Raw genomic sequence first — 23,083 nt, 5'->3', positions numbered from 1 at the left:
ACGGGGCCACTTCCTCAGCCCTGTATTATGTTTTTTGCACGAGACAGATGAAGAATCTTTGATAGGTTTGTGTGGCCTGTAGGCCTTTTCTCTGTGGTGTGCTTTCTGTGATGTTCCCCAAAAGTGAAAGCATTGAACCCAGGACCTCGTTCAGCCAGGCAACCGTCCTGTCACTCAACTACATGCCCTGCCTTTTTTCAAATTCATTCTCTCCCTCCCTCCCTCTCTCTCTCTCTCTCTCTCTCTCTCTCTCTCTCTCTCTCTCTCTCTCTTTTCTTTCCTTTGCAATAGAGACTTGTTATGCAGATCTGGCTGGCCTGGAATTCACTACAGGACAGGCTAACCTGGAACTCCCAGAGATCACCTTCCTAAGTGCCAGGATTGAAGATTTTCTACTACTGATGGAGCTATACAAGTCCTGTCCCCAGCCCCACCAGTGCAGGTTATTGGATTTAATTTTGGGTGTTAGTGACAGAGCCCAAGTGAGTGTTAGGCAGCATTCTACCACTGAATTAAGCCTCTCAGGAGACCCTTATTTTGGGAGGACAAAATCTTGCTCAGTAGTCCAGGCAGGCCTCGAACTTCTGACTCCCCTGTCCCTGCTTCCAGAGTGTTGTGATTATTAACAAGGGTGGAAAACTACCCTAGGCTGGTATTATTTTGAATGTACATGGGTTCATTTAGTCAAGAGGAAAGCATTATATGCATATACCGGCATTTAAAAACTCTTGTCCACACACAGATTGTATCCTTTTCTTCTAATTGCTGTGGGGAACAGTCTGAGCTGTACTTCCCACGTTTCCCCTGTTTCAGTTGTGTACGGTTTTAGAAAGAATTTGCCAGCAAGAAGAGAATGTATATTTTAAAATTTGAGATTTCTTCAAGGAGAACATCTATGGCAGTCCCACCAAAAAATGGGAAGGGTGTCGACTTACAAGCTTTGTTGTCGTTTGTTGTTTACTAATAGGATGATAGGAAATATTATCTAGTTACAGAATTACCATATGATCTACATATGGGAAAGGTTTTTCATTAGTGCTTGGCTTATTGTCAGCATTTTATATTGTCCTCGTTAGTTTTTACTGTAGCCACTTGGGAAGAGGGATTGCTTGCTAACTGATTTGGTAAGGTCCATCCCTTGTGGCCTGTCCTTCCTCACACAGGCGGAACAGAGCAAAAGAAAGACAGCTGAGCCCAAGCCAGGAGGCAGCGTGAGTCTATGGTTTCTGCTAGAGTTCCTTCCATGACTTTCCGAAACCATGGTGATAAGCCCAATAAACACTTTCCTCTTCCAAACTGCTTTGGTCAGTTTTATCAAAGCAACAGAAAAGCAATCCGGAACATATATCTTGATTTTACTGCTCGCTGGTGTACATGTATGTGAACTGTAAAACGTCAAGAATTGACCATCAATTGAAAGTCACCAACTGATGAACCATTGCCTTAAACAAAGCCAAAGTCACGGACACTTCCAGGCGTTAACGTCGGAAGGGACTTGCAAGACGCGGTATTCGACCGTTCTAACGGTATTAGAAGCTTGCGTGTCGCCTCCTGAGGTCACTCAGTTCAGAGCCCGGCGGCACTCGCCGGTTCGGACCCTCCCGTTGCTAGGCTGGGACGTCTGAGCAACTGAGACGTGATGCGGGCGACGATCCGCCCAACCACCATTAGACCAACGGCATTTCCTACTCATCGTGAAGCTTGCCTTTGGGATCCATTCGGCTCAAATGGCTCCTTGGGGTTTCGTTTTTCTCTTTTCCCAAACAAGTTAGAAATAACCTACAGCTCGCAGGGTGAGGAGGCCACCAGCTCTTCAGATTCCAGGTCACTGCGGGACGAAGGTAGGAAAGCCGTCAGCACCAGCCAATGGAGGGACTCGGGGCTGGCAGTAGTCATTGCGATTGGCTCAAGCAGACGGAAAACACTAGCTTTCCTTATTCATGCTGAGTCTTGATTGGGTGTAACACAAAAATAGCTTTTCTACAGGCCAAACCTGGTGTTGCTAAGTGACAAGTCCCGCCTTCGAAGGCCTTTGAGATCAATTTTACATGCTGTAAGGCAAATTGTGATTGGTCAGAGAGCTCACGGATGCTGTGGTAGTAAACACAGCCAGGGTTCTGGGGCTGCGGATTGGTCAGATTTTCAGGACGTCACTCCTGCCGTGGCCCCGCCCTCCCGATGATTGGCCATTGGAGGTTTGTGGGGGCGGTGACTTGTGTACCTCACATCCGTTTACTGTCGGCCTCCGCTGGGTTCTCAAAGAACCGCGCGAACGGGCTGAAGGAGCCGGGAGCAAGGGGCGGGGCGTGGTGGGCGGAAGTCGCCGCCGGGGACGCTAGTCTGGACCTTCCCGCCTCCTTTCACAGGGTCGGTCCGAGCGGAGGAGGGCCACCGCCTCCTCCTGCGAGGAGAAGGGGGGCGGAGCCCGACTCAGGTGAGGCGTCCCTATCAGCTAGAGTGGCCTTGGCGAGGCGCGCTCACGTGCAGGCGGTTGAGCATCGGGAGCGCGCCGAGGCATCGGGGAGCGCGCAGACATACCGGGGCCGCCTGTCCACCTTGTCTTGCTGCGGAGGGGTATTGTTACCCTTCGCCTCGGAGGGGCCAGGCGGGTGGTAGCCCGGTTCTTGTGCGCAGGCGTCCCCTGTGTCCCGACGCCCGGCGTCTGTGCGGGGTGGGGCAGGGACTAGTGCCCTGCGGATCTCCCGCTGGAGATGGAGCCTCTCCGTATGCAGTGGGAACTCGCTCCGGATCTGCATCCTGGCGGGATGAGCCGAGGAGCGGCTGCCCTGCGGGATGGAGACGAGTGGCCCTCTTGCTCCTGTCCTGGGTCTTCCTGAACGCTGAGGTTTCGTTTCATCTGAGCAAGGCCATAAGCTGTCTGGATTCGGGAGCCGGCGGCGGACAACAGGGGTGGAGTCAGCGTTTGGGAATGCCCCAACTTGTTAGATAAAAGTGTTTAGTAAGCATTTATTGAATGGCCACTTCTTCCAGGCTTCGTGCGAGGACCTGTGGGGTGCGGTGTTAAGAGACAGCGGTCCCATCTTCCCTTTGGAGGACCGACTGCGTTGCATGTAAACAACAGTAGAAATAAGGGAGTGGGTTAAGGGTTCCTGCTTTGTTTTATCTAAAGTGCCACTTACTATGGTCAATCTATCTCTGAGCATGGTGGAGGATATTGTAGGAGGCACATTTTGGGTTTTTTTTTGGAGGAAAATTTTTGGGTCAAAGACTCAGCAAGGTCTCGATTACCTTAGTAGTGTGCTCTGAGTCTGGTTAATTTAAATTAATAACACTCGTAGCTTTCAAGGACTGAAAACAAAATATTTCTAAAACATGTACTTGTAGTGTTGAGTTGTATTTACACACATTTAGCTTTTAGAGATTGAAGAAAATACTGTGCCTTAATCGTTGGTGATTTGTCTTTGTATGACATGCTGTGCTTTATATTGTTTTAAAAAGTGGACCGGGCACTTGATTGTTTTGCTAGAGATTTTTGTTTTCATTTGCTGAAAAGTCTTGTGGTTGGCAGTAAGCTAAAGGCTTACTGCGTAGGGGAAAGGACAGAGGGCAGAGAGGAGAGTGTTAGAGAAAAGCTTGTAAGCCAAAGGAAGGCCTTCCGCTGTCCTGTCCGCTTTAACCCTTCTGGAAATCTCAGCAAGCTTGGGAAGACAAGAGAGACAGAGCTGGCCGCTGCTGCAGCCTTGGTGACCCGCCAGGTAAGGTCAATAGCTCGCGGGCTCATTCTGGGCTCTTGGGGTTTGCAAATAAATGGTCCAGGGCTTTGTGAGAAGTCTGTTTTCTGAAGGTTTGCCTTTTTTTCCTCCCTAAAAGTTGGGTGGAAACAAAACTTTTTTGTCTGCTGGGGTGCTGGCCATATTTTATTCTAGGTAGTTAGTGTGTCTCCAGTAGAATTCTGCTGAACTAATAAATAATGAGATTTTGGGTAAAAGCATTTTATAGATGGGGCATTTTCCCACTTTTAGGGGTCAGTGTGTTCAGAACAGACTATTATAGACTACCCAAGTGTAAGAATTTAAAAAAAATTGTTTGGACAGCAAAATGTACGTTTTGGTATTTACCAAAATGCACTTGGTATGTCAAGTTCTTAACATGAATTATATCCTATTAAAAAAAATACTTTAGGGGCTGGGGATTTAGCTCAGTGGTAGAGCGCTTACCTAGGAAGCACAAGGCCCTGGGTTCGGTCCCCAGCTCCGGAAAAAAAAGAACCAAAAAAAACTTTAAAGTCCTGTGTTCTGTGCTGAGTGAGAGCAGCAGAAGGTGGTGTGGTGCTGACTCCTGAGTTGGCCTCCAGCTTCCTAAGAAAGGGGAAAAAGAACCCTAAATACAGCTTCCATGTCAACATGCAACTCAAGCAATGTCTCAGAATGTGAGTTAACTGTAAATGCGCTTTCCTGGTGTTGGGTGTGAGCCCGAGCTCTTTGGCTGCACTTGCTCTTGTTAAACAGGGATGGAGTGAGTGCAGCACCACACTGCACCTTTGTCTGAGGTGACCTTCTCACATGTTCAAAGACCTGGTGCTTCTTAGATTCCTGCTCCTTACAGTTTATTAGTCTTGCCTTTGGGTTCTAGTTATCATTCTCTTTGCTAAAACACTTTTTTTTTAATTATGGGAATTGGAGAGATGGCTCAGTGGTTAGGAGCAATGCCTGAACTACTTCTGATGCCAAACACCCACATGGTAGCTCACATTTGTAACTCCAGTCCCAAGGGATCCCACAGCCTCTTCTGACTAAGCCAGGTCAGTCAGTCAACAGAGACTCAAGGGAGGGAGTGAGGACTGAAAAGGGGAAAAAAAAAACTAGACAAAACTATACCATGACTTCAGCCGGTGCTGAGGCTGAAGCAGCTTTATTCTTTCCCAGTCTGCTTTTATATCATTCTGGGTACATCCAAAAAACCTGGTCAGTTCTTAGATCAAAGACAGAGTAATCAAGCGAAGTAGTAAAAGATCACACAAGGTAGTTAGATTGCAAAGTAGTAAGCGGAACCCCACGGTCACTCTTTCTAATATTCTTATCGGAGCCTACTTCCTTGTCTGAGCCCAGTGACAAATGCCAAATTCCTAGAAGCAGCCCCCAAAGCTCTCAACGACTGAGGGAAACTTTTTCAAAAGCTTTTGTTACTGGCCTGAACAGATTAGAAATTATGTGGGAGAAGTGACTTGAGTATAACAGAAGAGATGCTAGGATCTTAGTATTCAAGCTTATCTGTAGATAAGTTTTCTTCTGATCTATCATAATTGAATATGTGATGGTTCTAGTGGTTCTTCAACTCTAAAACTAGGTTTTAAAAAATAATTTATATTTTAGGTGCATTAGTGTTTTGCCTGCGTGCATGTCTGTGTGAAGGTGTGGGATCCCCTGAAACTGGAGTTACAGGCAGCTGTGAACTGCCATGCTGGGAATTGATCCTGGGACCTCTGGAAGAGCAGTCAGTGCTCTTAACAGCTGAGCCATCTCCCCAGCCCTAAAACTAATTTATTAAACTTTACTTTCTTTGAAGAGAGGATGTCATAAGTAAGCTTATTATAGCTTAGTTGATAATGTTTATATGGAGCTCAGACCTTTGGTTCGAGCACCCTGGATGCCAGGTCAGGAGACCCTGTCTCCAAACAAACAAACAAAACTGACAGCATCCTTTCCATCTTCTTGTGTTACACAGAACTGTTCAGTTTATAGCCACTGGCATTTTAGGCTTAATAAAATGTGGAGCAATTAAAAAACTTGTCCTCAGTTACTTCGTTGTAATTGTAATGAGTGAGTTTTACCAATCTGCCTTCATGCTCTTGAAGTTTGTTACTAAGAAGAGCTGATGAGGAGTGAGGGTCGCCCTTATATAAATGAAAATTAACAAAGTATTTGTTTTGCAAACTTTAATGAATGATTAAATGGTGGTGTACTTTTTGGAAATTATACATGATAATTGTTAATTTTTATAATCAAAAAGTGGGTTTATAAATCCTTTATAGTCAGCTTTTCAAATTAAAATGACTAGAATGAATTGCTTCCTGTTTTCCCCTGTATATGATATTGTTAACATGGTATAATTGATTTTTCAATACATCTTAATCAGTCATAAAATGAAATCATCTCAACATATCTTTCTCTAAAATTGCCTGACATTCACCTTTTGTTATCCTGCTTTAGTTTCTACTACAGAGAGGTCAAGGAAAGATGACAAGGGAAACAAAACCTGTTTCCTCCTCCCAGAAAGGCTACACATATACACACCCATAGCACGTCTAGTGTAACATATGTCGTATTCCTTATTGAATAGAAGCTCAAAAGCAGCTCAGCATGGTCAAATACTGAACATCGTAAATTTTATGTGACTCATACTGCTTTAAAAGCAAACTCAATATAAGAAATTAACTTTTTCTGTCCTCTACCTTTTTACTGGTAAGAGACTATTACTAGAGGTTTAGGGCAGAAGACCTCTAGAAGGCCCAGTAGGCCAGTCCCACCTGGCCCAACATTGCCAACCAAGCACAACATTGGTGAAGGGTGGAAAAGCAGCTTTAGTCGGTGTGAGCACGTAGGGGAGGGCAGACGGTTCAGTGATTGCGGATCTGCCTTGTATCGGCTGACAAGAACTTGAGATGTTGTAGGGAAGGGAAACAGGCAGAGACTGAAGTTTGCACAGCTGGCAGAGCAGGTAATCCTGGTCAGGCCAGTGGTCTGACTGGTCACTGTCCTTGTTCTGGTTCTAGAGCAGCTGCTGCCCCATTGGCATTTGCATCTGCTTCCCATAAGATTTCTCTTGCTTTAGGAGAACCTCTGTTCTAGTCTTGGGGTGATTTGCTCCTGTTTGGGCCTGGGAGACCTTTCCCAGCCATTGATAGGAGGGTTACTTCCATTTCTCTGTCCTAAAGATGATTTTTCATCTGTCCTGTTAGTCCTAAAATCTAAGGTAACTGCAGAGCGGGAACCCAGGAGGACAAAGTTAGAGAGGGGCAGAATGGAATCAGTGAAGGCTGTTTGTCAACCCTATATCAGTGTCCCCAGTACCTAGACATCGCTTTCTCAGAAAATGTCACCCCAACCCCCACTCAGAAATAATACTCTAGCCAGAGGAAGTGATGCACACCTTTGAACCCAGCACTCAGGAGGCAGGCAAGCAGAACTCAGGAGGCAGGCAAGCAGAACTCTGAGTTCAAGGCCAGCCTGGTCTACAGAGTGAGTTCCGGGACAGCCAAGGCTACACAGAGAAATCTTTATCTCAGAAAAACAACAGAATTAAAATTTCCTTCCTTTACTTTCTCTTCCTTGTTTTGAGACAAAGTCTCCCTCTGTAGCTCTGTGTAGCCTGGAACTTGCTCTGTACATCAGGTTGGTCCCAAACTTGTTGCCAGCCTCCTACCTCTCTGCCTTGTAAGTACTGAAATTATAGGAGAAAACCATGGTGCCCAGCAAGAAGTAAATTCCTCTGTTGGGAATAAAATGCAATGGAAGGTATTTGTGCTCTGTGCACACCATTGTGCAAGCGTAGTGTAGAGGTAAGAGAACTCTCAGGAATCTGTTCTTTCCTTCCACTTTATGTGGAGTCGAGGAGTTGAACTCTGGTTGCTCACTTGCACATCAAGTGCTTTTACCTGCTGAGCCGTCTTGCCTCCTCCCTGCTCCCCCCTTTGAGACAGGATCACATGTAGCCCAGGTTGGCCTCGTGTGTTGGAGGACGACCTTAACTTCTTATCTTCCTGCCTTCACTTGTTGAGTGTTGAGATTGTGTGTGTTGGACACTGCATTTACTTTACTTTTCACTGATTAATTAGTTTCCACCTTTATTTTTATTTTACGTTTATGGATGATTTGTCTGCTACTTTGTGCACCACATTTGAGCAGTGCCTAAGGAGAGTAGAAGTTGGATCTCCTGGAATTGGATATACAGGAGGTTATGGGCCACCATGTGGGTGCTGGGAATCAAACCCAGGTCCTCTAGAAGAGCAGCAAGTTCTGGTAGACACTGAGCAACTTCTTCAGCCCCTACTTCTTAGTAGTGTTTTAGATTTATTTATTTCTATCTTACGCATGTGGCTGTTTTGCTTATTTGTGCCTATGCACTACGTGTATGAAGAGGCTAGAAATGGGTGGGTCCACTGGAACATGAGTTAGACTACTCAAGTCTGTGGCTGCTGGGAATGGAACATTTATATTCTCTCTCTCTCTCTCTCTCTCTCTCTCTCTCTCTCTCTCGCCTTTAAAGATTTCTTTATTGATTTTTTTATATAAGTACACTGTAGCTGTCTTTGAGACACACCAGAAGAGGGCATCAGATCTCATTACAGATGGCTGTGAGCCACCATGTGGTTGCTGGGATTTGAACTCGGACCTCTGGGAGAGCAGTCAGTTTTCTTAACCACTGAACCATCTCTCCAGCCCAAAGTAGAACATTATTAAGGAGGTCAATCTGTAGAGAAAATGGCCAGTTTTTTGAGTATTCACACTGATGTCCTAAGCAGTGGTGTTAATGTATTTTCTTCATCATACTTTAGACATTACTAGAAATCTGTTTTTCAGGTAATAATTGTACTGTACACACACTGTGGGTCAGAGGTACCAAGTGATAGATTGTTTGCTGTTCCTCCAGCCATACATACCCATAATGAATCATTTTTTGAGATTTATTTAAGAAACATGAACCCCCCCCGCCCCCACTCATTAGAAGGTTTTAGAAAGGCCGCTTTGGAGTAAAATTCCTATCTGCTCAGTGAGAGCTCACATACAACTTTTATTTATTTATTTTTTTTTCGGAGCTGGGGACCGAACCCAGGGCCTTGCACTTGCTAGGTAAGCGCTCTACCACTGAGCTAAATCCCCAGCCCCACAACTTTTATTTTTTATTCGTACTTTTTAAGATTTATTTTTATTTACATGTATGCATGTGCAATCCTGCTGAGGCTCAAAGAAGGCATGGGTCTCCTAGAGCTGGAATTTCAGATGGTTGTGAGCTGCCCAGTGAAGCTAGGAACATGCTTAGGTCCTCTATAAGACCAGCAAGCATTCAACCACTGAGTCACCTATCAGGCCCTGAAAGCCTTTAGACTGGACCTCAGACTCTCTTAGAGTTGCTTAATAGTTTTAAGTAACAATGATCTTGATTTCCAGTTGTTTCTATCAGAACATAGAGTAGCAAATTCTATATCTTACAAACTAAGGGAATTTTAATACTTCTTTTATCCAAAAAGCTTTGCCCATATGATTATTGAGCCAGTGCCTTGTTATGTAGGCCAGGCTGGTCTGAAACTCACTTTGTAGTCTACTCTGGCATCAAATTTGGTGTCCATCTGTCTCATCCTCCTGAGAGGTGGGATTATAGATGTGATCCATTGCACCTGGCGTTAAAAAGATGTTTTGAATATTCTATTATATCTGTATGGGTGTTTTGCCTATATATATATATATATATATATATATCTGTGATCATGTGAGTGCCTGATTCCCACGGAGGCCAGAGTGGGCACTGGACTTCTGGAACTGGAATTACAAAGGCTTGTTAGCTGCTGTGCGGGTGCTGGGAATCAAACTGGAGTCCTGTGGAGGAACAGCTTGTGCTCCACCTTTAACTGCTGAGCCATCTTCCCAGCCTCCCTCCAGAACAGTTTTAAAATAGCCGTTTCTTAGATTTTTTTTTTCAGAGAAGTGTAACTTGAACCTCATCTTTGACTACATGGCAAAATCCGACATGAGCCAAGTACTATAGTTTGGTTGTCGCCTAGAGATTCATATATTGGAAGTTTGGTCCCCAGAGTAGTCATGTTAAGATGTTGGGCTCTCTGGCTTCCTATGATCTCTTCCTCTTGCTTTATTCTTACTGTTGGGATGCCATCCGTCATGAGGTGAGATAGCCGCTCTGACCAGAGGTGTCTTATATGAGAGCTTGTATTTCATTATAGTAATGAAAAAGGCACGTTGATATAGACTAAAGTTAAAGGAGAATTCTTCAGCTCCTGAAATCAAGAAGTTCTATGGTGATACTAGCTTTAGTCATGATTGGGTCTTGGGGTTTTTTAAAAAAAGATTTATTTTATGTATGTGAGTACACTATAGCTGTCAGACATCAGAAGGGGGCATCAGATCTCATTATAGATGGTTGTGAGCCACCATGTGGTTGCTGGGAATTGAACTCAGGACCTCTGGAAGAGCAGTCAGTGCTCTTAACTGCCAAGCCATCTCTCCAGCCCGGGGATGTATTCTTTGAACACTGCTTTTTCTTGCTTTGGTCTCATTCTCCAGTTGGTAAAAGTGGCTACCCTCAGTGCTAGACTTAAATTCCCTCACAGTTTTTATCTGGATATCAGTATCTCCTTGATAGCATCACTTAAAAGTCCAGAGAGCAGGCTTTAACCTGCGCGACTCGGGTCATTATAACTCTCCTCTGTGCAGTGGGTGTCAAGTTGGCCATGCCACTCCAAATCACCTGTCAGAACCATGGGCTGTATGACCTTTACTACATGGCTCAAGAGTGGGCAGGAAAGGGCCGGATGTAGCTGAGTTGGTAGACTGTTGACATAGCATCCACAAAGCCCTAGGTTTGATCCTGATATCATAGACTTTAATCCCAGCATTCTGGAGGTAGAGGTGGGAGTGGCAGAAGTTTGAGTTCATTCTTGGGTGAGGAGATAGCTACATGAGACTGTCTCAAAAAGGGGGTAGGGGGTAGAAAGCAGTTTCCTCCAAAGACATTGTAGACAGAGAGACGGATCAAAAACAGCTTTTTAGAGGTACTAGTTGACTGTTGACTTGTGAGGAAGTGTTAACAGGTTTCCTACCATTTGGGATATTCACCTCACAACTTCATTTAGTTCTGTCTTACAGTCTTGGAGGATGAATGGGCTTAAAATGAACCTTGGAGGTTGCCAAGGCTGAAATGGTCTTAAAGTCAGGCTTACAGTCTGGAAGGATTCTGTCACTCTTAAACCATTGAGCATCTCCAGCCTCTGAGGCCTTTTTTTTTTTTCTTTTCTTTTCTCTTCTTTTTTTCCCCCGGAGCTAGGGACCAAACCCAGGGCCTTGCGCTCACTAGGCAAGCGCACTACTGCTGAGCTAAATCCCCAACCCCGAGGCCTTTTTTTTAATGCTCCAGAGCTCCCCTTTTAGAAAAGGCCAAGGCTGAATTTGCCATAAAGTTGGGCCCTTACTTGGCTGCTGTTGCTTTCCTCTCCTACTTCTTGGTTCTAGCTCCTCCCAGTAGCATACATCTCTCTCACTGGAGTCCCCGTGAGGTCTGCTGTGGGGATTACAGATGAAGGCAGCATGAATCAGAGCCTCCTGCATGTTCATGCTCTTGGCTGGCTGCTGAGAGTCACAGTAATTCATTCCTCTTTGCGCGTGCATTTGGAATATTGACTGTGGCACTTAGGGACAGAGAACATACTGAAAATGACACCGGTATTACCTGCAGGTTTGTTGGCCTTAACTCATGGCTCTATTTCTGCCTTTATAAATTATGCTGTGTCAATGTAAAAATGAGCTCTTGTTCCGAGCAGTATAAGAAATGGTTTATTCCGAGTCAGAGCAGTGAACATTGATTATTTACCCGGAGTAACATACTCTGCTGGAAGAGGGCGCATGAACTTTTGTCATCACAGAACAAAAGGAAGTCATGAATTAGTGTGTTTACCATGTACATTGGTGGGGACATCAGGAAATGTCTTCTGTACACTTCCGATACTTTGACATTCTTAGCTTTGGGTTAGTAGAAGCTAATGGTCTGCTAAATTTGACAAAACATAGGTGTTGTGGGGCATAGTGGTGCATACCTTTAATCCTAGCATCCAGGGGGTAGATTTCTGAGTTTGAGACTATCCTGAGTCTACATGGTGACTTTCAAGACAGCTAGAACTACTTAGTGAGACCTTGTCTTAAAAATAACAACAAGAGCTGGAGAGATGGCTCAGTGGTTAAGAGCACTGACTGCTCTTCCAGAGGTCCTGAGTTCAATTCCCTTCAACTCCATGGTGGCTCACAACCATCTGTAGTGGGATCTGATGCCCTCTTCTGGTGTGTCTGAAGACAGTTACAGTGTACTCATATACATAAAATTAATCTTTTTTTAAAAAAAAGATTTAAAAAATAACAAAACCATTCTAGATGTTTTTGAATTTATTTATTGTGGGTAGGTAGCACGTGTGCCATGATATATGGATGTGAGAGGACAACTTTGTGGAGTTGGGTCTGCCCACCTTTATGGCCTTTGTGCATTGAACTCAGGGCTTCAAGCGTATGCGGCAAGCACCTTTACCCTCTGAGCCATCCTGCCTTCCCTCATATGAAAAGTTGTACCCAATAGTCACAAGAATGTTGGGTTAGATACAGAAGTTGTTTGGAGATGGCTATTGAAAGGGACTAATGGGTGGTGGGGGCAGGGGCTAGAGCGAGAGCTCAGTGGCTAGGAGCATTTTTTCCAGTTGTAGAGGACTGACCTGTGTTAGGTTCCTAGCACCCACGTGGTAGATTACTGATTCAGTAACTCCAGTAGCAGGGATTTAGCGCCCCCTTCTGGCTTCTAAGGGTACCAGGCCCATGTGCAGACAAGACACTCATATGCATAAAATATAAATAAATCTTTTAAGATGGGGAGGGAACAGTAACAGCATTTCGGTCTCAGTTTGAAACAGTCCATTTCTTCGTAGTCTTGATGGTTTATCAGTCTCGATGGCCTTCAGTGCAGATGTGGCTTCCTTTGCTGCTGTTATTGGGGAAGGGGGTTATTTAGATTTATGAGACCATTGCTTCTTGAAGAAACTGGGAAACAGAACAATAAAAGGAAATGGGTTTATTAATGGTTGCAGCAAACCAGGGAAGGCCCTTACTTTCACCTTTTCAGAACAGTGCTACCAGTTCCCAGGAAGCTGACACCACGACAGGGACACACTTATGTAAGTTGTCAGACCGTGAACTTTTCCTGGGAGACAGGTGCCTCTTCTAGCTGACAGCAGTGTTGGCCCCTCTCTCTCTCATCGCGGCATTCTCAAAGACAGTTTAACTTCTCTGGGGTCTGTTTAGTAGCATTTGATAGCCAAGTGGAAGCACACAAGTATCTCTCTCTTTAAAAATGTATACACACATATTTAAAGGTTTATTTTTATTTTATGTGCATGGATGTTTTGCCTGCCTGTGTGTCTGTCTATGTATGTGTGTCTGTCTATGTACACGTTCATGCCTGGTGCCCTCACAGGCCAGAAAAGGGTGTCAGGTCTCTTAGAACTGGAGTTATGTTTTTGGTGCTCAGAATTGAACCTGGGTCTTCCAGAAGAGCACTAAGCCCCTACCCTGCCCTTTTCAGTCTCTCAGTCTGACGGCCTCATCATGCTGCTGCTGCTGCTGCTGCTGTTGTTGTTGTTGTTGTTTAGATGTACAGATAAACTAATACAACCCACTGAGACTTGTTGTTGTCTGTGTGTATATTAAGGTCTGAACACTTGTATTGGCTAACCAGTTAGGTTCATCCCGAGGAATGGATAATTCCCTCTCTCTGTGGTCATTCATTGCCTGTGGATCTTTGTCTACGGGTGGGACTCAGATTTTCAGGTAGCTCCTGAATATCTCCTCTCCTACCAAAGTGGTTCCAGTTCCCACTCTTTGACTTTAGTCTTGAGGGATTGGAGAGCTATGCTGGATTTGGTGTGAAAGTTCCCAAGGTATGTCTGAGACAGATCATAAATAGAATACAAGTGGGAGCCGTGAGAGGTTGTCCAGCTAGTGTCAGGTAACAGTACCCAAGAGCCATCTCTCTATAGCCTCTTAGCCTACTTTTAGAAGTGCTGGGACCAATGGCATAGGCAACACTGGCTGGCGTCAAGTCCACAGTTGGCCTGCTTTAGTCTAAGTGCTGAGATAGCTGACCACCATGCCCAGAGTAAGTTCATTTTATTCTGGCCAGTTCCCCTCTCGCCTCAGGGTAGTTTTCTCTGAAGACACACATCACAGAATAACTGAAGAATGAAACTGGAATCTTGAGCTTGAAGCATTCTACCATTGACCTGAATCCCCAACTCAACTACACAAGTCATGCACATTTCCAAGGAAGCTGAGGTAGGAAGACAGCATTTGAGGCCTGCATGGGGCTATGTAGGAAAACAACTTTTTGTTTTTGTTTGTTTTGAGACAGGGTCTCTGTAACCCTGGAAGTTGCCTGTCTCTGCCTCCCAAGTGCTGAGATTTAAAAGGTGTGCTATCATGCCTGGCCCTGTTGCTGCTGCTGTTACTGCTGCTGCTGCTGCTGCTGCTGCTGCTGCTGCTGCTGCTGCTGCTGCTGCTGCTGCTGCTGTTGTGTTGTTGTTTTAAAGATATGCCCTGTTCTATCTCCCACTATTATGTAAACCTTTGTCGTGGGTCATTTCCGCCTCATCTGTAGCCTCTTGTTAAAGGTCTGTGGACCATGGGAAACTTTCTTCAAAACAGTGCTCTTGGGATCCCAGCTTCAGGTTGTAAGTGCTCTGTAGAAAGCAGGGCTGGCATCAGACCTTGGCATTTTAGTGAGTGACCTTCTATAGAAAAGTGGTCTTTTCTTCTCAACTGACATTTTAAAAAGTAAGCAGATTTTTCTCACAACTGCTGGTTGTTGAAAAGGCACCAAATAGACTATTATCGTGGTTTGAATATGCTTGGCCAAGGGAGTGGCATTATTTGTAGGTGTAGCCTTGTGGGAGTAGGTGTGTCACTGTGGGTATGGGTTTTAAGACCCTATCCTGGCTGCCAGGAAATCAGTCTTCCTTTAGATGGAGATGTAGAACTCTCAGCTCCTCCTGCACCATGCCTGCCTAGATGCTGCCTGTTCCCACCTTGATGATGACACAATTAAATTGTCTTTTATAAAACTTGGTCTCAGTGTCTGTTCGTAGCAGTACAACCCTGAGACAGAAGTTGGTCCCAGGGACTGGGTACCGCTGTGATTGCTGACCATGCCTTTGTTCGGAAGAATGGATTTTGAGATTTTGGATTTGGATGGCGGTAGAATGCTTTAATAGGGCTTAATGGGCTATCATAGGGGGCATATGGAAGACCTCATTACTGAGAGTGATTTGAATTGTGCAGAACTGGCCCGAGAGGTCTCAGTGGGGAATTTCAGTATGGGGCCTAGAGACTGACTGTTGTGGTATTTTGGTGAAGAATGTGGCTACTTTTTTGCCCTTGTTTGAAGAATCTGCCTGAGGCTAAGGTGAAGAGACTCAGATTAATTGCATTGGCAAAGGAAGTCTCAAAAAAGCCCAGCCAAGAACAAGCGTAGCAAGCTTAGAAAGGAAAAATATGAAATACATGGTTCGAGTATTAGAGACACCAGGAAGTGGAATGGAGCTGAATCCTGTGTGCTAGGAGATGGCAGGTTAAGGGAGTGGGGTTTTGGGGCTAGATCCTACCCAGCCAATTTAGATCCAGGCATGGTGGTGTGCACCTTTAATCCCACCTCTGGCTCCCAAACTCACCCTTTTTTAATTTAAGGTTTCATAATATTGATTGGTGATTTGTGAGCTTGTGCACACACAGTTCAAGGACAACTCTCGGTTATCATTTCTCTCCCAGGACTGAGCCCGGTCTGGGCAGGAAGTGCCTTACCTTCGGAGCCACTCACCAGACCCTGCACTGTTTTCTCAATCACGTTTCCATTTTCCGTCTGAGTTTCTGAGGTCAGAGTTAGGCAGCTCATTAGCTAATCTTGTGTTTGTTCAATTTTGTTTCTCCTTTGTCTTAATCTGGGAGGTTTGCGCAACCATTTTCTTCCAATTCTGTTAATATACTCCTTGCCATTTCGAATGTCCAGTACCTTTTCTCCTTCTCTCCCCTCCCCACAGGCTAGCGTTGAACTCAGTCTGCCTGCCTCAGCCTCCCTGGAGCCAGGATCACAGACACGCCACTGCAGGCACTCAGAGGAGCACTGCTTGGTCTCCTCAGGTTCAGTGCCAGCACCACATGAAGCTCACGACCACCCCCAAGTTCAGTTCAGGCCGTGACTTCTGCCTCCACAATACCCGGCATGCATGCGGCCCACAGACACACATGCAGACAAAACTCCCTTAGACAAAACTCCCTTACACATAAGACAAATAAATCATCTTTTAAAAAAGGAGGAAAAGTACTTTTTTTTTTTTTTTGGTTCTTTTTTTCGGAGCTGGGGACCGAACCCAGGGCCTTGCGCTTCCTAGGTAAGCGCTCTACCACTGAGCTAAATCCCCAGCCCCGGAAAAGTACTTTTATTCCATGGGCATACTACCTTATCTAAGGACATTGGTCGCAGGTGCTTTGTTTTGTTTTGACCTCAGTTTCCCCCTAATCATTTCTGTTTGTCCCAAATGGTCCCCGACTGTTCTGTTTATTTGGTGCTTTGCTCTCATCAGAATTATTACTCCATTTTATGTGTTGTGAGTATTTTCTCTGCATGTATGTCTGCATTACTTGTGTGCCTGGTGTCAGTGGGAGTCCAGAAAAGGGTGTCAGGTCCCCTGGAGGTGGAGCTACAGACAGTTGTGACCAGCCACACAGGAATCACCTGTGACCTCTGAAGAGTGGCCAGTGCTCTTCCCCCCCCCCCCCCCCCCCCCCCCCGGAGCTGGGGACCGAATCCAGGGCCTTGCGCTTCCTAGGCAAGCGCTCCTACCACTGAGCTAAATCCCCAACCCCGTGGCCAGTGCTCTTAACCAGTGAGCCATCATCTCCCCAGCCCCTGGTGCTGGCACTGTGTTAGAGGCTTTTCCCCAGTGTGCTGCTCCTTCACATTCATAGACGAGAAGGCTAGACTGATGGAAGCTGAGTGAATGGGCTGTCCTTGAAGATGGATGTGTTTTACCATATGGGAGCCAAGTACTTTATTAGGCTTTCCAGTTATCCCACACATACAAATGTCCAGTCTCCCCGGGAAGGACAAGCCTGGCCACTCACACTGCGAGTCATTGAGCAGAGCAGGTTGAGGTGGGAGTGGTGGAGGTGAGGAACTGCAGACTAACTCAGAGCTTCGCTTCCACTCAGCACTCCTGGGCTCTCAGGAGAGTCTGCTTCAGCACCCCTTCCCGGCTCTCAGAGGCAGGGATCCCACATCTTCCTTAGAATTGTCTGTTTATTAGTCTTTTCTCCCTGAGGTGTAGATTCGTCTTGCTGGTCTGTTTCTCTATGGTACTAGACATGCTAGGTGTTCTGCGGAGATGTCTGTGAACCAGGCTTAGCAGTTCATTCATTCAGCTCCCTGTCCTCAAAGACAAAATGGACGGCTTGTGTTTCTGTATAGAGCCAATAGGAAGCTCCAGAGGTGCCTCACTAGGGTTAAAGTAAACCTACTGTTTTATCTGTAAATATTTCCCTATCTTTTAAAAATGCTACTTTTTAAAAAGAAACGACACATGCTACCTAAAGGAAGACTTATTTATAAACCCTAAGTGAAATTGTAAGCAGTCATTTTGCCTAGTTCTGTAGGTGCCCTGTCATTTCTGAGAGCATGGCTTTGAGTCAGGCTTCTTTGTGGCCTCACTTCCTCTTCTGTTATTTCCTATTATTTTTAAGATAGAATCTATTGTTTTTTGTTTTGTGTTTTACATTGTAAGGTATTACTGTAAAACATTTTATCCATATGATCCATGTACTTCTAGCAAGTTTGTAAGTTATAACACTGAGCACAGCTGAACTTGATACATTTCTGTCACACACTGGGGTCCCACCATCCCAGCTCCAGTTCAGTATTAACCACTGTACATATACCTTTGCTGTGCCCTGGTTTTATTTTATTTTTTAGCTTGTATTTATTTTTTTTATTTCATGCACATGAGTTCTTACTTCTACATATGTCTTTGTACCATGTATGCAGTAGGCCAGAAGAGGTCATCAGTTCCCCTGGAACTGGAGTTACAGAGGTTGGGAGTCACCATGTGGTTGCTGGGAATTGAACTGGGGTCCTCTGGAAGGGCAGTTACTGCTCTTAACTGCTGAGGCATCTCTCCAGCCCTGCTTTATACCTTTAAAAAACCCCAACCCCTCCAAAAGGCAGTGCCCTTGGTGCTGGCTTCAGGACTGCAGTAAGGGGTGTGGGAGGGGAGGGCATATTTGCAGTCTGCCCCGTCTCTATAGCTAGTAATCCTCTCCACTATCGACTCGGCCTTTTCACTAAGGTTGCTAAGGCTGCTGGAATTCACTGTTCTCGGGAATGCTGGCTGCTAACAGCTTTCAGTGGGGCTTTTCTAACAGAGACCCTCAGTGTTCTAAGCAAGTTACATGAAGGGCTAATGGATCTGGAGCTCGAGCTGAACTGACTTTTGCCCCTTAGTTGACAAGGTCTTATATGTAGGTACCACTTATATGACGTTACTAGATGTCATAAGCTTTAAAAGCTCCGAATGTGGCCAGCCATCCTTTAAAGTTGTTTAAAATTGCACTGATTTGTATGAGTGCGTATGTCTGTCTCCTGGTGGGTGTTTAGTGGTCACAGCTCAGCTTTTCTCCTTTTCCTCCATGTGGGACCCAGGGATGAAACTTCAGTTTGTCAGCCTTGGCATCAGGAATATTAACTGGCTGAACCTTCTTGTCAGCCTCCCCTCTCCCTCCTTTTTTTCTGAGACAGGGTTTCTCTGTGTAGCCCTGGGTGTCCTAGAACTCACTCTGTAGATCAGGCTGGCCTTGAACTCAGAGATCTGAGTGCTGGGATTAAAGGCTTGTGCCACTGTGGCCTGGCTAACACACTTCTGAGTGCATTGATGTTCTGGTTCTGAGTTGAGCTTTGTTAGGTCTTAACACGGTTTTCCTGTGTCTTGTATAGGACAATGGATTTTCCTGGTCACTTTGAGCAGATCTTTCAGCAGTTGAACTACCAGAGACTTCATGGGCAGCTCTGTGACTGTGTCATCGTAGTGGGAAACAGGCACTTCAAAGCCCACCGCTCTGTGCTGGCCGCATGCAGCACGCATTTCCGGGCCCTGTTCTCAGTGGCAGAAGGAGATCAAACCATGAACATGATCCAGCTGGATAGTGAGGTGGTGACAGCAGAGGCCTTTGCTGCCCTGATTGACATGATGTACACCTCCACCCTTATGCTAGGGGAGAGCAACGTCATGGATGTCTTATTGGCAGCCTCTCACCTGCATTTGAACTCTGTGGTGAAGGCGTGTAAACATTACCTGACGACAAGGACGCTCCCCATGTCTCCCCCCAGTGAGCGTGTCCAGGAGCAGAGTGCCCGCATGCAGCGCTCTTTTATGCTGCAGCAGCTGGGACTGAGCATCGTGAGCTCAGCCCTTAGTTCCAGCCAGAGTGGCGAGGAGCCATCAGCCCCCATGAGCTCATCCATGCGCAACAATCTGGACCAGCGGACACCCTTCCCCATGAGACGCCTTCACAAGCGCAAACAGACTGTGGAAGAACGGGCCCGGCAGCGCCTCCGATCCTCCATGGATGAATCTGCCATTTCAGATGTTACTCCAGAGAGCGGGCCTTCGGGAGTTCATTCCCGGGAGGAATTCTTCTCCCCAGATTCTCTGAAAATTGTGGATAATCCTAAACCCGATGGGATGGCTGACAACCAGGAGGACAGCGCTATGATGTTTGATCGGCCTTTCGGTGCTCAAGAAGATGCCCAAATGCCCAGCCAGTCAGATGGCAGTGCTGGCAACATGGCCTCTCGTGCAACTCAGGTTGAAACTAGTTTTGAACAAGAAGCTGTAGCTGAGAAAGGCAGTTTCCAGTGTGAAAATCCTGAGGTTGGCCTTGGGGAGAAGGAGCACATGAGAGTGGTGGTGAAGTCCGAGCCCCTGAGCTCTCCCGAGCCGCAGGATGAAGTGAGCGATGTGACCTCCCAAGCAGAGGGCAGTGAGTCTGTGGAGGTAGAGGGAGTGGTGGTCAGTGCCGAAAAGATAGACCTCAGCCCCGAAAGCAGTGATCGGAGCTTTTCAGATCCCCAGTCCAGCACTGACAGGGTCGGGGACATCCACATCTTGGAAGTCACAAATAATCTAGAACATAAGACCTCTTTTAGTATTTCCAACTTTCTCAACAAGAGCAGGGGGAGTAACTTCAGCACAAGTCAGAGCACTGACGACAACCTCCCAAACACCACCAGTGACTGCAGGCTGGAAGGCGAGGCCCCGTACTTGCTGAGTCCAGAGGCTGGGCCAGCAGGTGGGCCGTCCTCTGCCCCTGGTTCCCATGTAGAGAACCCATTCAGTGAGCCTGCAGACTCCCACTTTGTCAGGCCTGTGCAGGAGGTGATGGGCCTGCCCTGTGTGCAGACCTCAGGCTACCAAGGAGAGCAATTTGGGATGGACTTTCCCAGGTCTGGTTTGGGTCTCCACTCTTCCTTCTCCAGGGCCATGATGGGTTCCCCAAGAGGAGGAGCCAGTAACTTTCCATACTACCGACGAATAGCTCCCAAAATGCCAGTCGTAACTTCTGTCAGGAGCTCACAGATCTCTGAAAACCAAGCCAGTTCCCAGCTAATGATGAACGGGGCCAGCTCATTTGAAAATGGCCACTCTTCCCAGCCTGGCCCTCCGCAGTTGACCAGGGCATCTGCGGATGTCTTGTCCAAGTGCAAGAAGGCCTTATCAGAGCACAATGTCCTGGTTGTGGAGGGAGCTCGAAAGTATGCCTGCAAGATCTGCTGTAAAACTTTCCTGACTTTGACAGACTGCAAGAAGCACATCCGAGTCCACACAGGAGAAAAGCCGTACGCCTGCCTCAAGTGCGGCAAAAGGTTCAGTCAGTCCAGCCACCTCTATAAGCACTCGAAGACGACCTGCCTGCGCTGGCAGAGCAGCAACCTCCCCAGCACTCTGCTCTGATGGCTGTCCTCGGGGGACGGCACAGGCCAGGTCTGCACTGGAGCTAAAACCAATGCCGGCAGGCAGCTCTTGCCCTGGACTCGGGGTCTGAGCTGTCCGGTGGCTTTCGTGAATTTCCGCCAGTAGTAAGCAGAGAACTGTTAGTGTAGCACTTACCTGCGCATTTCTTAGGGTGGAGGAATGCAGTCGTAAAGTAGTTTGTCATTGTTAAGAGTGTCACATTTAAAAACGGAAGTGCAGAAAACATTTTAACACTATTTTAAAGCTCTGTGGAGCATTTAATTAAATTTCCTGTGTCCCGTGATGGCAGTATTCCATCCCTGGACAGCCGTGCAAAGCCTATGTGTAACCAGGTGACTTGGTGCTATCTGACAAAAGGCCCTGGTGACAAGCCTGTCTGCCACAGATGCCAAAGTGTATCCTGAGCTAGTCCCGGGCCTCAGAAGGACTGTGTTTTTTACTTCTTATCCGAGTTGGCAGTCGCAGGCACTGCCCTCCGATGGTGCTCACACTGGGTCCAGGTAGATGTGCCCTTGATAACAGGTGTACGTACCTTTGAGTACCTCTCTCTAGCATAGGTGTTTTTAGTAATTTTTTTTATTTGTCCTAAAAACTAAAGTTATAAGTGGAGTATGTACTTGTAGGGAGTGACAGTGAGGTGTTTCTGTACGTGCTGTGTTAGCAGTGTTTGAACCAACGTGTAATTCCGATGCTATATTTGTTTGACGTAAGTGGGAAGCTGGTGTCTGTCTTTATTCTGGTGATATGGAGTCCTGTGTATGGGTTCTCATGGTGCATTTGCCTTTCACTGCACCGGATGCCCCAGGCCACCCACGATCAGCTGGTCTTGACATTGCCACCGTCACCCCCAAGCCCTATAGAACGCCTCTCCTGGGCGTAACCAGTCAACCAGCCTCAGCGGTGCTACTGCTGCTGTGCTTTTGTTCCTGTTCTGTGCTGGGCTCTCAAAGCCTCGCCTCAGCTTTCAGTGGTGTGGCTCCTTTAACTCAGCGTCGAGTCATTTGAAACTTAAGTGTAGTAGCATACGTGTCTCAGTTCTTTACAGGCTCTGGAAGAGTCAGGCAGCCTACAGCATAGAATTCACCAAAAATATCCAAGGTTCTAGGAGTGGCATTCAATTCTCTGTCAGGGTCTCTCTATCCGCTGCCTTCCTGTCCACTGATCACCATGCTGTCAGGTTGCTGCATCCTGACGTGCACCCAGGAGAACAGCACAGGTTCACACGTATCTGTAAGCTCAAGTTTAACAAGAATTCTTCTCATACTTTTTTCAGAGATACCAAACCATTGTATGCAGTTCAGAGAAATTCATTAACTTTAGAGAGCCACATGTCTGTATATCCTAAGACAGAAGTGAGCATGTGTCCTCTCTGGCTGATGTGACCATGAAGCTGTGGCCCGACCGGTGATGCTCCTAGAGGGCATGGCATCCGAACTGATTCCCAGGAAGAGCCCGAATGGGAAGCTGGCCTCCTGCTGAGCAGTGTGGGGGGAAGAGACCACTGAAGGCAGTGGGTCACTTGAGAAATGTGGTGTGGCTTATTGTCAGCACCCGTTGACACTCGATGCAGGTGGATCTCTCCATCCACCTTCATAGGGACCAGTAGGAGTCAGGCAGTCAGCATGGAGGACTGGTGAGGAGCCAATGTCACAGGCATAAAGTAGCAGTTGTCCCTCCTGTCTTAAAGATGTGGTGCTTCGAGTCTACTCACCTCAGCTTCGATACAAGCGGACTTTGCTCTGGGGCCAGTGCCGGCACTCGATGGTGCCTGCCTGCCTCTGCTGCTGGGTGGACCTGGAATCTCATCTACCTCGTAGTCAGTCTCTTCATGTGAGAAGCAAGCTTGAGGCCAGTGTCCTCCAACATGCTGCAGCACTCAAAGCTGCCCCAGGGTCCCTGGGAAACTAGCCCAGGGCTGCTGGGACCTGGAGTTTCACTGGGATTCTGACTGGGACTGGGGGCCTGACTTTTGATGTTTAGCCTTAACGATAACCCGGAATAATCATGTACAATCTTCTGGAGATGGCATCGAGTGTAGAGGCGCCCGTCGGGTGCTAATGCTGGTCGAAACATTTTAAAATTAAAAATTTGTCATATTCATGCCTCTAAACACACGGTCTCCTTTGCTAAGGTTTGGGTTGAAATAAAATGGAAGGGCTCTGTACTGACCCACTGCTAGGTTGTCTTCAAGTCAGTGGAGCCTCCAAGATAGGAGTGCGCCCATCCTTGAGGTACTCCAGCTTTCCCTGCAGCTGCCTGCATGCCTGCCTGTGCTGTGTGGGAAGG

The 23,083-nt window shown here is 46.6% G+C and overlaps 1 protein-coding gene across 6 annotated transcripts; it reads left to right on the top strand.

The window, feature by feature from the left end:
- Nucleotides 1-260: 260 nt before the first annotated feature.
- Nucleotides 261-22,907, top strand: Zbtb5 (zinc finger and BTB domain containing 5). 6 transcript variants are annotated; one of them, XM_063287335.1, is made up of 3 exons: nucleotides 261-1,841; nucleotides 18,760-20,806; nucleotides 22,071-22,907. In XM_063287335.1, the coding sequence occupies exon 2, from the start codon at nucleotides 18,764-18,766 to the stop codon at nucleotides 20,774-20,776; it is 2,013 nt and encodes a 670-aa protein (XP_063143405.1). In that variant the 5' UTR covers nucleotides 261-1,841; nucleotides 18,760-18,763; the 3' UTR covers nucleotides 20,777-20,806; nucleotides 22,071-22,907. The 6 variants fall into 6 exon arrangements, with proteins under 6 accessions (XP_063143405.1, XP_006238110.1, XP_063143404.1 ...); XM_063287334.1 differs by lacking the exon at nucleotides 261-1,841 and adding an exon at nucleotides 2,297-2,434; XM_063287333.1 differs by lacking the exon at nucleotides 261-1,841 and adding an exon at nucleotides 2,358-3,716.
- The last annotated feature ends 176 nt before the right edge of the window (nucleotides 22,908-23,083 follow it).

This window comes from Rattus norvegicus, chromosome 5 (genome assembly GCF_036323735.1).
Source record: "Rattus norvegicus strain BN/NHsdMcwi chromosome 5, GRCr8, whole genome shotgun sequence".
Taxonomy (NCBI): Eukaryota; Metazoa; Chordata; class Mammalia; order Rodentia; family Muridae; genus Rattus; species Rattus norvegicus.
This window is presented reverse-complemented; position numbering and strand designations above follow the sequence as displayed.

What these genes read in the sequence shown, in the direction of transcription:
- Zbtb5 (XM_063287335.1), top strand. Translation starts at nt 18,764, where the DNA reads ATGGATTTTCCTGGTCACTTTGAGCAGATCTTTCAGCAGTTGAACTAC.